The sequence below is a fragment of the Sardina pilchardus genome, chromosome 7 (assembly GCF_963854185.1).
Source record: "Sardina pilchardus chromosome 7, fSarPil1.1, whole genome shotgun sequence".
In the NCBI taxonomy this organism is placed as follows: Eukaryota; Metazoa; Chordata; class Actinopteri; order Clupeiformes; family Clupeidae; genus Sardina; species Sardina pilchardus.
The window spans coordinates 29,790,915-29,804,429 of NC_085000.1; the positions used below are offsets into that span (position 1 = coordinate 29,790,915).

The 13,515-nt window shown below is 45.5% G+C and overlaps 1 protein-coding gene across 7 annotated transcripts in view; it reads right to left on the minus strand.

The window, feature by feature from the left end:
• Nucleotides 1-2,848, minus strand: part of clstn1 (calsyntenin 1) — a 34,941-nt gene extending 32,093 nt beyond the window's left edge. For 4 of the 7 annotated variants that reach the window (XM_062541724.1, XM_062541727.1, XM_062541726.1 and 1 more), the window contains exon 1: nt 2,569-2,848. In XM_062541724.1, coding sequence (XP_062397708.1) covers nt 2,569-2,650 — 82 coding nt within the window. In that variant the 5' untranslated portion in view covers nt 2,651-2,848. The remainder of the gene's footprint in view (nt 1-2,568) is intronic. The other 3 variants (XM_062541728.1, XM_062541725.1, XM_062541723.1) reach the window with 1 other exon arrangement.
• Nucleotides 2,849-13,515: the final 10,667 nt, after the last annotated feature.

Consider the following 13,515-nt stretch of genomic DNA (forward strand, 5'->3'; position numbering starts at 1 on the left):
CCTCTGGACCTTCAATATCACATCACAATTTTTCCAGGGAATAATTGAATGACACAACTGGGATGAAATAGTCACTCCATATGAACATATTCATGTGAACTGCCTGCTGGTACTTCAGAGAGGAGTGTGGAAAAGACAGCAAATATGACAGTACCGTGCAATGCTGTGTGTCTGCTGGGACAGGCCAAGCGTTTGACCGGAGGCCACAAAAGAGGAGCATGCAGCTGGTTGCATCTGTTTACATGAGTATGCTTCGAAAGGTTTTATATAGCCTCTAGGATCAGTGTGAAACAGGAATGAGGCTCCTTTAGTGAGACAGAAAACTGGGTTGTACAACATATGACTAGAACATACAGTAAGTAGAATAGAATGTGGTAATTTAAACTCTTATCAAAACCAAGAATAAAATACATAAAAAAAAACCAGACACCTGAATTAAATGGTGTAGGAGAGTAAGGAGTTCTTCAGATAGAGATTTCAATCTCTCTATTACCTCTATCTCCAGAGAGTGTTGTTGACACACTACCCCACACTAAACTTTAGTTTATGATGATGTCCACACCCTTGAAGCAGGAGTGGACTTAAAACATTACTCATTTCCTGGTGTACCTGGCCCAGTACTCTTTCCACCTTCGCCAAATTCAACAGAATACGATTTGCAATTACAAGCCACGTGCCAAACACTTCCTCAAGTCCTTGAAGAGGTTTGCTTTGAGAGATATGCCTAATGACAACATAGCCTCTATGTTTAGACTCTGACTGCTACGTTGACCACAAATAAAGTAAACCAACACCCTTAGGTCAGACTGAGCTGAAAGTGAATGTTTTTTCAGCCTGAGAGAAAGGCAAGCACCATCCAAATATGGAAATAGCACATGTTGCTTGCTTTCTCTGCAATGGCTGTGAACAAAGCAGGTGTGCTATGCAAACACATTTGGTCAACTAGACTAACAGATCTCACAGTGAGTATGTAACGTGTCCATAGACCCAACAGCAAATCTCTATGCTTTCTTATTCCTTGTGTTTCATTTACCATATTTCATTCTTTAATCAAATGCTTTCGCTGTTTTGTTCTTTCTCTATCAAATTACAAATTAATTTAAGTAGAAAAGGCACAGTAAAATTGTTCCTATTGTGAAAGGATAAACAATATCCAGGTATCGTGTCTGCTTTTCAGATGGTCATCTGGAGCCTCGAATGACTGTCAACATTTGACACCAAGGCTTTGAATAATCAACCATCAACTGTGAAGCAATAGGTTAATTATCTGATCTCATGCTGGTGGTTCATGCATTCCCAACTGCGTCTCATTGCAACATTTTACAAGTCCTAGCTACACCACTTCCACATGAGACAGTCTATTGTGGGGCCGTGTTCTATAAAGTATCGAGGCCATATAACTATGTAACCAATAAAATGGATGATAGGCTATGTATAAAAAATGGGGGAGGGGGTCCTGCCTGCGATTTGCGATTAGAAAGAAGGGGAGCGCCAGAACACTTAAGGGCTAGCTGTTGTAACGCCGGTGAAAATGGAAACTTCGATTGTTCTGTGATAGCCTCACAGAACAGAAAACAGCTACACTGGTGGGTAATCCATTCACACGGCACCACCAACCATTCAATTAAATTAGTTCTGTGCTTTAGTTCCACACTGAAGTATCGATGAGAGACTGACCGCCCTGCTACCACTGGGCTAAGCTCAGACGGCTCTTTCACGCTATATTCATCATCTACGGAGCAGCTTGGTGCACCTGCTGCGATGATTTAGCTGCGCTCGGGAATGTGATACACATGAATTTTTAAATTACCATACAAGTGTTGGCAAGTGGATCTGCAATGCGTACATTGGTAGATAGATCACCTCATCCGCATGGTGTTCGTTTGGGGCTTATTTGACATTACACAATAAATTATACACATATTTTACAGCTAACACCATAGGCTACACTGCCAGAAGCACTTGGTTAGGGGCGAGCCGAATGTAACACTGATTGTAACAGCGGTGAGAAACGCAGGTATTACTAAATACTGTTATAAAATAGGTGTGCTATGCTACTTCGCTCACAACTGCGTTGGTTAGCCAATAATAACAAAATCCTCAACTGGGAGTTGCCAACGTGGTTTTACCCGATAAAGAAGCCTCAGACAGCTTTGCTTTCAATAGCAAAGGGCATTCCTGCATAGATTTTATTTAATGGATGACATTCTGGAAATACGCTAAACCACCTGCATAGGCTACCTCTGAGGAAACTGCCAACAAAAACAGAATTTAGTCGTTTGAAAATGGCAGTGCGCTTTATATTTTGCGACACGCGACATATTATAAGCTACACAGATACTTTGGGAATGAACATCCATCCGATTAGGGTGCGAGACCATCCTATCGGCTGGGTCGCCCATCGGGCATCACCACAGAACCTAAAACATCCCATTGTTATCCCAAGCAGAAATCACAACCCCCTGAAAGCAAATGATTCGAATGAATGGTTTTTATTCTTTTACCACGGAAACAATCCCTCTGAATGAACGAGACAGTGAGGGATAAACGCAGCGTCTTGCGGCTTACCTTTGGTTGCCTCCACCGCACATAATAGTCCTAGGACCAGTCCGATTGCAGACGCGAAGGGTTTATACCTACGGAACTGCATCCCGTTTTTTAAGTAAAAAAACACGAGAGACGTAAACACTCTTCTCTATTCCTCGTCAACGCGATCAATTATAATTCACCCTGTAAATAAATATCCATAAGATGTAATTCGGCAACCGCGATAGTTCTAAGATGGCTGCCGCCACCGCCGCTTAGCTATTCCCTTCAATCACCCCTCTCTCTTGCAGTTTTGCAGCTGTATCCAACGGGAGCGGTGGTAGCGTGACGTCAACACTGTTATTGTGGGAGTGCTTGCCCAGTGCTCAACCAGACAACTAACCGAGACCCAGGGCGAGACCCAGGGAAAGTAATAAGAAGTCTGTTTGTAGAGGGCAGTGCGCACTGTTTTTAGATGTAGATCTCTACATCCGTGATGAACCTGCTCTGCTTTTTATCATCTATATAATAAAATAAATAAAGAAGACACGCTGTAACCAACAGCCTATTTAGTCCATATAGGCCATCACATACATAATTATAGCCTATACACACATTTTAATAATATTCTATTGTATATCCATTGCTCAGGCGTTAAATAAAAATGACATAAATATTATGGTGACTGATGATTACTTCAAAGTAAATTGGTAGTCATTTGGTGACCAGTGTTATATTGTTTTTTTTTAATTTATCTCTAGATTGAATGCACTGTAGAGCAATCACATCTTAGGATATGTAGCCTTTCTAATCTTCCCTCTTACTGCAATACATTATTCAGTCTCCTGCATTGAGTAGGCTACTCACTACATGCAGGGGTTGGCGCGGGGAATATAGCCGTGCATGTCTGAATGCATGACAAATGTGTTTTCTTGAGTCAAATGTATGATTACTTTAGACCCGAGTATTTGTATTTGTATGTACTTGCATTTGTCTTTGTATTTGAAAAATATTATAAATAAGAAGAGGGCTGAACCATGGAGGAATCCAAAGACTACCTAACTGCAGTTTTGCAGTCATTTGTCATACTCTCATCAGGGCCTCAGATTTCTACAGCTGACGAAGCACTGTGCACTTCTAGAAAGACAGAGTACTGACCCCCACCATGAGTAAGCATCTCCCCCCCCCCCCCTCCTCACTCTCTTTCTCACCATTCTCTCTGTCGCTGCTTCCCTGCCTCCCTTCCTCCCTTCCTCCCTTCTTCACTCCTCCCTTTCAGTCTGTCTGTCTCCAGTAAAATTTTAATTAAACTGCACCATGGTGTGAGCGTGGCAAGGTTCACAGAGGGGGGAGAGGTGTGCTCGGAGAGCAGAGTTGCTTTTCTCCGTCGCCTGACTGCAGCGCGCTGTCGGATAAAACAATGCTGGGGAATGCGATCGCACAGGAGACTGATGAGTCACAGCCGCATGGGTTTTAAAGGTTACAGTGCTCACAGTTTGCTGAGTGTAAAAAAATGTGTGTGGCTCCCAGCAGAGGTCTGCATTAATCGATGAGGGTGCTAACTGAAAGTAGGTGAAGGTCAGAGAGGTTTGACATAACCCTCTGCATGACTTTGACATGCATCTGATGTGATTCCCATCATCAAGATTTATAAAAAATAAAATCAACTCTGACTTTGGGGTAAATGTGAAGTACCCGTGATGTGAAAGCCAGGGGTTTAAGCACAGGTGAACAGTTCAGTGATGTTTTTGCACATTGTCTTTTCAGAGGGAAGTGATCCTGATGAATTAGGTGCACATGAACACAATGCTCTTGCGCACGCTGAACCACAGGACTCTCTCTCTCTCTCTCAGCTCTAAATAGCTTAGTAATGTCTGGGAAATGTAGGTAAAGAGGAATGCTTACTCGTGAGCACACTCATGTAGCCTCAGTTCACTGCCGGGTCTATTAAACCGGCGCTGTCTTCCCCCGGCAGCAGGGCCAGGGCACAATGGGCATTTGTTCCTCTCTGGCAAGGCATGAACTAACTGCTAGCAAAGCCGTAGCCTCTACAGATGTCCATTCCTCTGGAGAAAATGGGGGCAACAGAATGCTCTTTGTGGATGCTCGTGGACAATAGCTCGTCTAGGCCAGACTGAGTGTTTGCCACAACCACTGATCTATAAAGAATACCTGGATAGAGCATCTACGTCAAAATTCTGAAGCCTACATGGGGGCGGCCATTATGGGACCACTTGCCATAGGAATGCATAGACAGTAAAAGACAGTAAAAGAATGTTGCCGTTCTGCAACAATGGAATTGGAACACCTCGCCGCCATTATGGGACCACTCGGGACAGTTCCATTGGCTTCATTGTTGATGGGTCAGCAACAATGAGATAGTCTATCCAGGTATTCTTTATAGATCAGTGGCCACAACAGTGAGACTTGAGCAGGATAAGGGCATTTCCTCCGGGTACACAGCTACCTTTTTTTTTATTATTATTATTATCGTGGGTCATAGAAACACCCATAAACACTTCAGAGAGAGACTTTGTTCTCATGCCAGCCGCAGGGATGGGGCTGAGGAGGATCTTTGATCCTCACAGTGCAAGAGTATATTTCCCCCCCCCGTAGAAGAAGCAGCAGACAGGATTTGAGGATTTGATTTATGAACTTCCTCGGGTGAAAGTGAGCTGAGCTTAAGCTGCGGAAGTGTCCCCCAAATTCGGCGCCGTCTCATCCTCTCAGCTCTGTCAGGCTGCCTTATTGTCAGCACGTCGGCTTGCGGCTACAGATTACAAAATGGTGTGAGTCAACCATAAAACTTACCGGAGTGCTGAAAGCAGAAAAACAGATCACCCAAATGACTACAGGACTTGCTGATGATTCGTGCAGAATTGTATAATTTGCACAATCTGCTGTCAACAGTCTATGTGCAGTGTAAAGAATGCAGAAAATTAGGATGGCATCAGACAAAAGTGCTTAAATGAAGTCATCCCATAGTCTCAAGATCTGAGAAGCTGTAAACGTCAAACATTGTTTGTACCCACTGGCTTTCAGTGTCCCCAAAACATTCCAACACGGTTAGTTTGTGTGTGTGTGTGTGTGTGTGTGTGTGCATGCGTGCGTGTGTGTGTGCTTCTATTTGCAGCGGAGTGATATGTGTTTGGTGCCATGAAAAATAGATAACTGTATCTTCCCAGCAATTTCTATGCACGTTCCACCCACCAACAGCATGCTGGCTCTCTGCATGACGTCCTGGTGGTTTCATGGAATTTCAGCGTCAAATGAGGGAATAAATTAACAGGGATGATTAGTTTAATGTGATTTTCTCATGTATTATCCATCAAAGATTTCAGAAACAATATGTTGGCACAAAAATCAGTGGTGCTAATTTATCGGTAATTACCCATTTATGTAAATCCAAAGTTTTAAAGCTATTTGAACATAATAGCAATTATATAAGTGAGAGCAACACTGTTATTTCTGCATTGTTTGTAGTTTTCTCAACCACTTAAAAATATTTCTACCATATCTCCTGAAACTGGATAATAATCTATCTCTGATTGGAATTTATACTTCCATTTTGAAATCCTTATGTTAACTGGATGTTCATTATCTGAGACAATCTTTTTCTTAACCAAAAGTGTTTCAGTTTGAATACCTTATGCAGCGTGATAGGCCAGAAGTATCAAGCTTTGCAAAGAGACACATGGTTGCTTAGAAATACCGAAGCAACCTTCAGCAGAAGCAAGTCGTTGAGAAGACAGTTTGTCATCAGTCTAAGCAGAACTCACAGTGCACTTTTATACAGAGAAATATGTCCCAAAGTAAAAGAGTAACATTTTTATCTACTCAGAGAGAAAGAAGGGAGAGAGAGGCAGAGAAAATAAAGCCAAAATAAAGTCAGCTGTCCATATTTCAACAGCTGACCTTGTTTGGAAGCAACCTGACCATACAAATACAAGACAGCCAACAAAAAATATAATTTTCTCAAACCTTTAATCCCTACACATCCGTGAAATCAGACTTGCTCCACAACAGCAGAAACAATGTGGACTCCACCGACTCTCATATTCAAACCTTCCTCCTTTGATTGATTAATAATTTGCCAATGCATATTTCATGTAAACAGGGGACCCACTGCATGGTCTACCCAGGCGGTGTTGTTGCACTGATTAATACGAGGTAGGGGCAGCGGGCTCTGAAGTTTTAGGAATACATGAATTTTGATATGTGATGCCTGACTCCACATTCATCATCGCCGCACGATGTATGCATGCCTCTGAGAGAGCAGCAGGGCTGTGCGAGAGAGAGTTCATTTTTAAGTAAACACACCGGCTCTGGCTGACAGAGGCACAACACATCACACAAAGCCAAAGATCATGAAAGGAGGAGAAAGAGAGAGAGAGAGAGAGAGAGAAGAAGAAGTGAGGGGAAAAAAAACAACCTTGCCAATTACAGGGCTCAGCTGCAGTGCGGCAACGTGCTCAAGTCGCTCAGTTGCGCAGAACGTCTTCATCTGTTGCCGGGTTGCCTGTCCCTTGACAACAGGGGTGAAGCTGGGGAGGTTGCCAGAGTGTGACAGGGTTGACGACGAAGAGTCGTATTCTCAGGAGCCGACAGGTCCCACTGGGGAGAACACAGGATCTGAGACGTGTGCAGGTTCTATTGAGATGTCGTGTGTGTGTGTGAGTGTGTGTGTGTGCGGGAACAAGGCAGATGGTTAACAGGGAAAATGGGAAGCTAAGAGTTAAATGGCCTGTGCTATAGAAACAACTCCTTGAGGCTTTCTTTCTTCCTTGAAGGTCTCAGCAACATGTTTATAACTTCCTCACTGTGAGTGTGCTGTTTATAACTTCCTGTATGGTCACACATAAGCAACACATTTCTCTAGAGGTCTAATTTGACAGTAAATGCTGTATACAGTAAATAGGACAGCAAATAAGGCAGTGCATCCTGTGAGACCTTATACCTTGATGATCTTATGGATTGTAATGTTTACATTTTTAATTAAGACCCCCCCCCCCCCCCCCCCCTCCCTAATTGTTTAATTTAGCATAGAAAGGTATCTAGGACTTTCTCGCAATTGGCTCTGAATGGGAATGTGTCCATATGGGAAACACGTTGGCTTGGTGGGGTCAGGAGTGTGATGAGGGCCGATGGAAGGTTTTGACAGTTGTGTTCTTTTAGGACCTTGACCTTTGAACTGCTGTGAACTGCTGAACTGAAATGCTGTGAACTGCTACTGACACACCATTTTCACGCCCCAGCAGTGGTCCCTCTGCAGCCACTGGTCACTCACCGGACTGTTCTCCACTGAAGGACACACACATACAACACACACACACACACACACACACACACACACACACACACACACACACAGACACACAGACACACAGACACACACACGCTCCCCAGTCACCAATCAGTCACCAGTGACTGGCGTCTCTTGAGATGGAGGCGTGTGCTGCTGCTCAGCTTCTCTCCACTCCATCAGCGTAGAGCCTCGGGGCCGGACCCACGCCACACCACCACGCCTCCTCTTATAGGGCCAAGGACTCAAGGGGGCACTTCTGACACGGCTGCAAGCATCAACTCACATGCCTAGGCAAGCGCGCAGACACACACACACACACACACACACACACACACACACACACTCACTATACACAAATGCGCACATATAAGGAAACAGACACAAATGTCCACTGACACCCCCAGTGATGTCAGGGCAAAGGCTGAAAAATCAAAAATCAAAGACTGAATCAGACAAGCACACTCCTAAAAGCACACAAACGCGGACGACCAAAACAAATACTGTGCATATATAGCACGCCTATGCACACAGATGCCCTGCTCTGAAGAGAGGCTGAGCTCCCTAGAGCAAAACAAAAAGAAAAGTGAGAGCAGCTTAGAGAAAATGTGGGACAGTGGGACATCTGCGATCACGTTCACTTGCCGCATGAGAAAACCTGTCGTCCAGATGAAGGAAGTGAGCCCACTCATTATCCCCACAACACCGCTCAGAGGAAAGTGGGTGATATAACAGAAAACCAGAAGAAAGAAGAAACGGGACACATGCCAGAGCTTCCTCCTCCTCCTCCTCCTCCTCCACCTCCTCCTCCGCCTACAGCCTCCATCTCTCTCTCTTCGTGCTTCTCTGTTGTGTGTGCAGTTGGGTGTGGAGAGCCACAGGCCGAGGCAGCAGCAGACTCCAGCCGGGGTGGATCAGACCGGCCGAGGCCATTAAACGGGGTCAGTGCTTAGTCAGGTGAGGCGAGGCCCGGCCCGCGTGGCGTGGCATGACACAGCACAGCACCGCGCCTAGGGCCGTATCAGCATCGACTTGCTGCCAACGCCTGTCACTAGACCTCAGCTTCTACCCATGCCCCACGTCCCCCCCTACACACACACACACACACACACACACACACACACACACACACACACACACACACACACACACACACATACACTGAGTCTGAGTCTGTGAGACAGATAGAAAGACAGAGCCACTGAAGCTGCTGTCTTTGCCCAAGTCAACCATGAGTAATGTCAGGAGGCAATGTCACATTTTCCTGAAAAAAGAAAGAGGAAATTGTCTCATGGCTGGCTCTGGCAGAAGACTGGAATAGTCAGGGACCAGTGGTCTGACTCTGGACAGTCTGTCTGGCAGTGGCCAGGCTAACTACCAGACTGAGTGGACTGAATGGAAAGACGGTTGGTTTGGTCAAGGAGATGACGTAATGGATGCCAGTGATGGTGGGTGATTTCTGGGATGGTGGAAGTCGGTGCACTCCGTTATTGACTGTCCTTTGTGTCCTGGGAAGCTCACACCTGCCTCCACTGATTATTGGCGTGGGCGAAAGGCTCCTGAGGCATGCAATGCAATCGCTTGACAATGTCAAACACGTGTTTTTCTGTGCGACCACTGAAGACCCAAATGACATGCTCCTCTGTGCTATTCAGCTTTGACAGACTGACAGAGGGAATGGTTCCTTCCTCTTGATCTTGGATCTTGAGCAGATCCCTGTCCACTGAATCAGCCGCCCAAGTGGCACTATTTCTGTCATGTCTGCTCTAGCAAGCAGGGGCTCACGATACACAGCGGTGGCCGAATGACCTTTCAGTTATTGATCCCCTCAAGCATCAAGAACGCCTCCCCGCCCCCCCCCCCCCCCCTCTCTCTCTCTCTTTCTCTCTCTCTCTCTCTCTCTCTCTCCCCATATCTCATAGTCCCCAGATGTGGTTGTGTGTGTATTTGCAGTATCAGCAGAGAGAAGCGTGAGGTGAAGTGATTCATCCAGAGCTGCCAGCAGAATGCATAAGGAATGAGGGGCGATTTCTAAGCCTCAGGCAGACAGAGAAACACAAACCGGTCGTGAAGAGAGACCACAATGCCCCCATACATCATCATCACATCGCACCTCACCAAAATGTCCCTATGTACTATTATTAACACAAAAAAAATGACACAGAACCACCAAATTTTGAAAGGCCATGAGATAGAATGTGATATAGAATGTGAAATGCCGATTTGTAATACCTGATATTTTTAATTATATTTATTATAAATTACAGCAGAACAACTAAAATATCTGGGGTCAGAAATTGACATCAGCATCTGTACCATGTGCATTCGTATCAAACTCAAAATACATGACCTCCGTAGTGGCTGTAGCTGTGTTGGTTCAGATGGAGGAATTTGTGTAATTTCACACAGTGTCCAGATGAATCTGACGTCATTCCCTCCGACACCCACGGGAGAGAACTGGGCATGTGTTTCCACCCGTCCGGCCCTCAGGGAGTCTGTAAATAGTCCACTTGTTCATAGCTGCCGTAAAAACCCTCGTTGCCCTGGACCTCTGAGCTCACACACATACACTCACACACAGACACACACACACACATACATACACACAGAGGCAAGCCTTGTGGATGGTGGCAAACCTGTCCAAAATAACTGCTCACTCACTACCGTCTGAAATAGTCTCCCGCTCAACATTTTCCCCTGGCCAGCCCGCCAGCCCGCGCCTTGATAAATGTGGCGAGGTATTTTAGGAATCCGTCTTAGGATGAGATAACACGGGGACAGCTGCTCTCTAATTTTAAATTGGACGCCTGGGGATAGAGGTGCCTCAGGAAACCAATGTGTCCCAGAGACAAGACTGATTTCGGCCCCGCTGACGTCTCGGCAAATTGTCTGCATTTATACCAGACGGATGCTCTGCACAGAGAACAGGGGCCGCGTTCGGCCACAGGAAGAGGAACGTATCAACAGAGAGCAGAGCGACTGATGGAGTGCTGAGACAGACTTGAGTGGCCTTTTATATCAGAAACAATGACAGCCTATGTGACAGCCCCATATTGGAAGAGAATGGTTACTATAGCAACACAACCTGTACATGCTGACTGAAAAGAATTGTCATGACTCTCTTGGGTGTGTGAGTCTGTGTGTATGTCTTTCATTTGTCCTCTTCTTGTCTTATCTGCCCTTCAACTGAGAGAACACACACACACACACACACACACACACACACACTGTATTTTTGTAAGTCTCTTTTTACTGTGTAAGCATGAGGAGGAGATACAGTGTACAGTGTAGTGGGAACACTATATCTTAATGCATTCCACTCTGCAAAGCCTGAACATCTCATCATCTCTCTAACCCTCACCTACACTCTTCTTAACTCAGACTTATTGGAAAGTTGTGCACACAGAGAGACACAGACACACACAGACAGACACACACAGACAGACACACACAGACAGACACACACACACACACACACACACACACACACACACACACACACACACACACACACACACAGAGAGATAGACACACACGCATATACACACACGCACACACTCAGACACACAGACACACACACACACTCCTCCAGTTATTCCGGGCAGGTGAAAAAGATCCTCATTGCCTGCTGGAACGTTATCTCTAAGCAAAACTGAAAAGCCATTTGCTCTCCTCCGCACAGGAGCTGAACAGCTGGTGGTGCGGAAATGGCTTCAGCCGTGTGTTTATACAGGCAACAAGAGGCCCATCGCACAGACACATCTCCCGCAGACCAACTTATGGCAACACACTGATCTCATAATGTTGCAGAAAGTAAACACACGTCCCTCACGGTGAAAGATGGCTGAATGTTTCTTTGATGGGGTCGCGATAATGTGTTTTTGATGTGGTGATGGGGGACGACTGGCTTTGCCATGGCCACTTGTGCTGTTGATGTTTGGGGTTATTAAACCAACACAATAGGAGCACACTGAGACGGCACTGTGCTGAAATAAAAAAACAATATGCGGTGTAATAAAAATCAACTTATGCCAAGTGCCTTTTCTCCCTTCGTTTCCTTAGTTACAGGTTGGGTCTAGCACTCTAAGAAACTAGAGGCTGCTTCTGTTCCTGTACACAATGTAGAGAGTTTTACCAGAGACTTAAGGATCTTTGGTTTTACCATGGATTAGTATTTTGATGGCACACTGACCTATAACAGGGAGAATGATTTCTTTGTCATTGCCACTGTGTGGTAACCTTGGTGTACCTAGCAGGAAACAAAGCCCCTTTCTTAAAGTTGCCCCTTCAGCATCATTTTCTCTTATGCAGGGCAGTCCGATAGACTGCCATTGATAGATCTCAATGAAATGACGCCAAAGGCGCACCCAGCACCCTGAAAATTGACAACAAGGGATGAATACCAATTCTTATATTGTGTTAAGCGCCGTGCATGAAGCAGTGAAGGGGAAATGGAGGTCCTACGTAGGGACTAGGGAGGGAGAGCGCGGGCGAGAGCGAGAGTGCGGGCACGGTCAGCCAGTCAAAGGAGCAGCAGGTCCCTTCTGCGGCGGGCGCCTCAGGGTGCCCTGCAGATGCTCCGCCAGTTCTCAGACAGCCTTCCTCCTCCTCCTCCTCCTCCTCCTCCTCCCCCTCCTGATGCTGCCGAGGCTGCTGAGTCACCATGAGTCCTGCCCCAGTTCACACACCACACGACAGATGCTGATCTAATAAACTGATAAACAGGAGGTGGCAGAGGGGGTAATTGTTGATATTCACAGAGATGAGTTGGACTGTTACTTTTATATATATAATAGATGTTTTAGGTTTTCTGTTGGCTAAATGTAGAATAGAAACAACATGGAATCCAGGAATGTCCGTATTGCTCCATCAATACCCAGCAAAACTCCTGAGTTGCACTCTCTGTTTGTAGTTTGAGAAGAAATACCTCCCAGCTAAGCAGTCTGTCTTTTCAGGTGCACCACTGGGTCTTCTTCAAACATTTCCTGCTTGCCTGCCTGCCTGCCTTCTCACAGGAATTCAATCAGGTCAATCCCATTTTCCTCCAGGTGCGTAGCAGCCACATTTCCACACAGGAAATAGCTGAATCTGCCAGTGTTTTGTACCACCCCCCCTCCACCCCATCCCCCGCACCTTCTCCCTCTCCCATCTGCATCACTCTCTGTTGTGCTTCCAAGCCCTTATCTAATATGGAGGGGGAAAGAGTGTAATAACAGCAGCTCTGAACTTTCAGGTCGGTAGCAGCTTTCATTATTCACTGCCATGGCAACTGCTTGCAGAGTATCATTCTCTTTTTTCCCTTTACCACGTGCAGTTTATCACTCCTGGCTTCTCCTTTTCAACTGCACGGTGTGGTGAAAAAGAGAGCAAATTGTGTATGCCATGTGTGCACTACTGAAAAGGTCTGAGCTCAGTATGGTTGGACGGTCTCATATGCTCTTTGGTCTAAATTGGTATGTTTTACTCCTATATAGAAATAAATAAGATATGTTTGCGCAGACAGGCCGACGATATCTTTGATTGTTATCATGCATGACAGGTTGATCTTCAATGCTCATTCATTATCCCTTTCACCATTCAGTCCAGGAGAAGCACAGAGCCATATGATGTCCACTTATTGATGTTTTATAGTCCCATTTATTTTCTTTAAGGCAACAGAGCTCAGTTCCATAAACATAGCTCCTTCC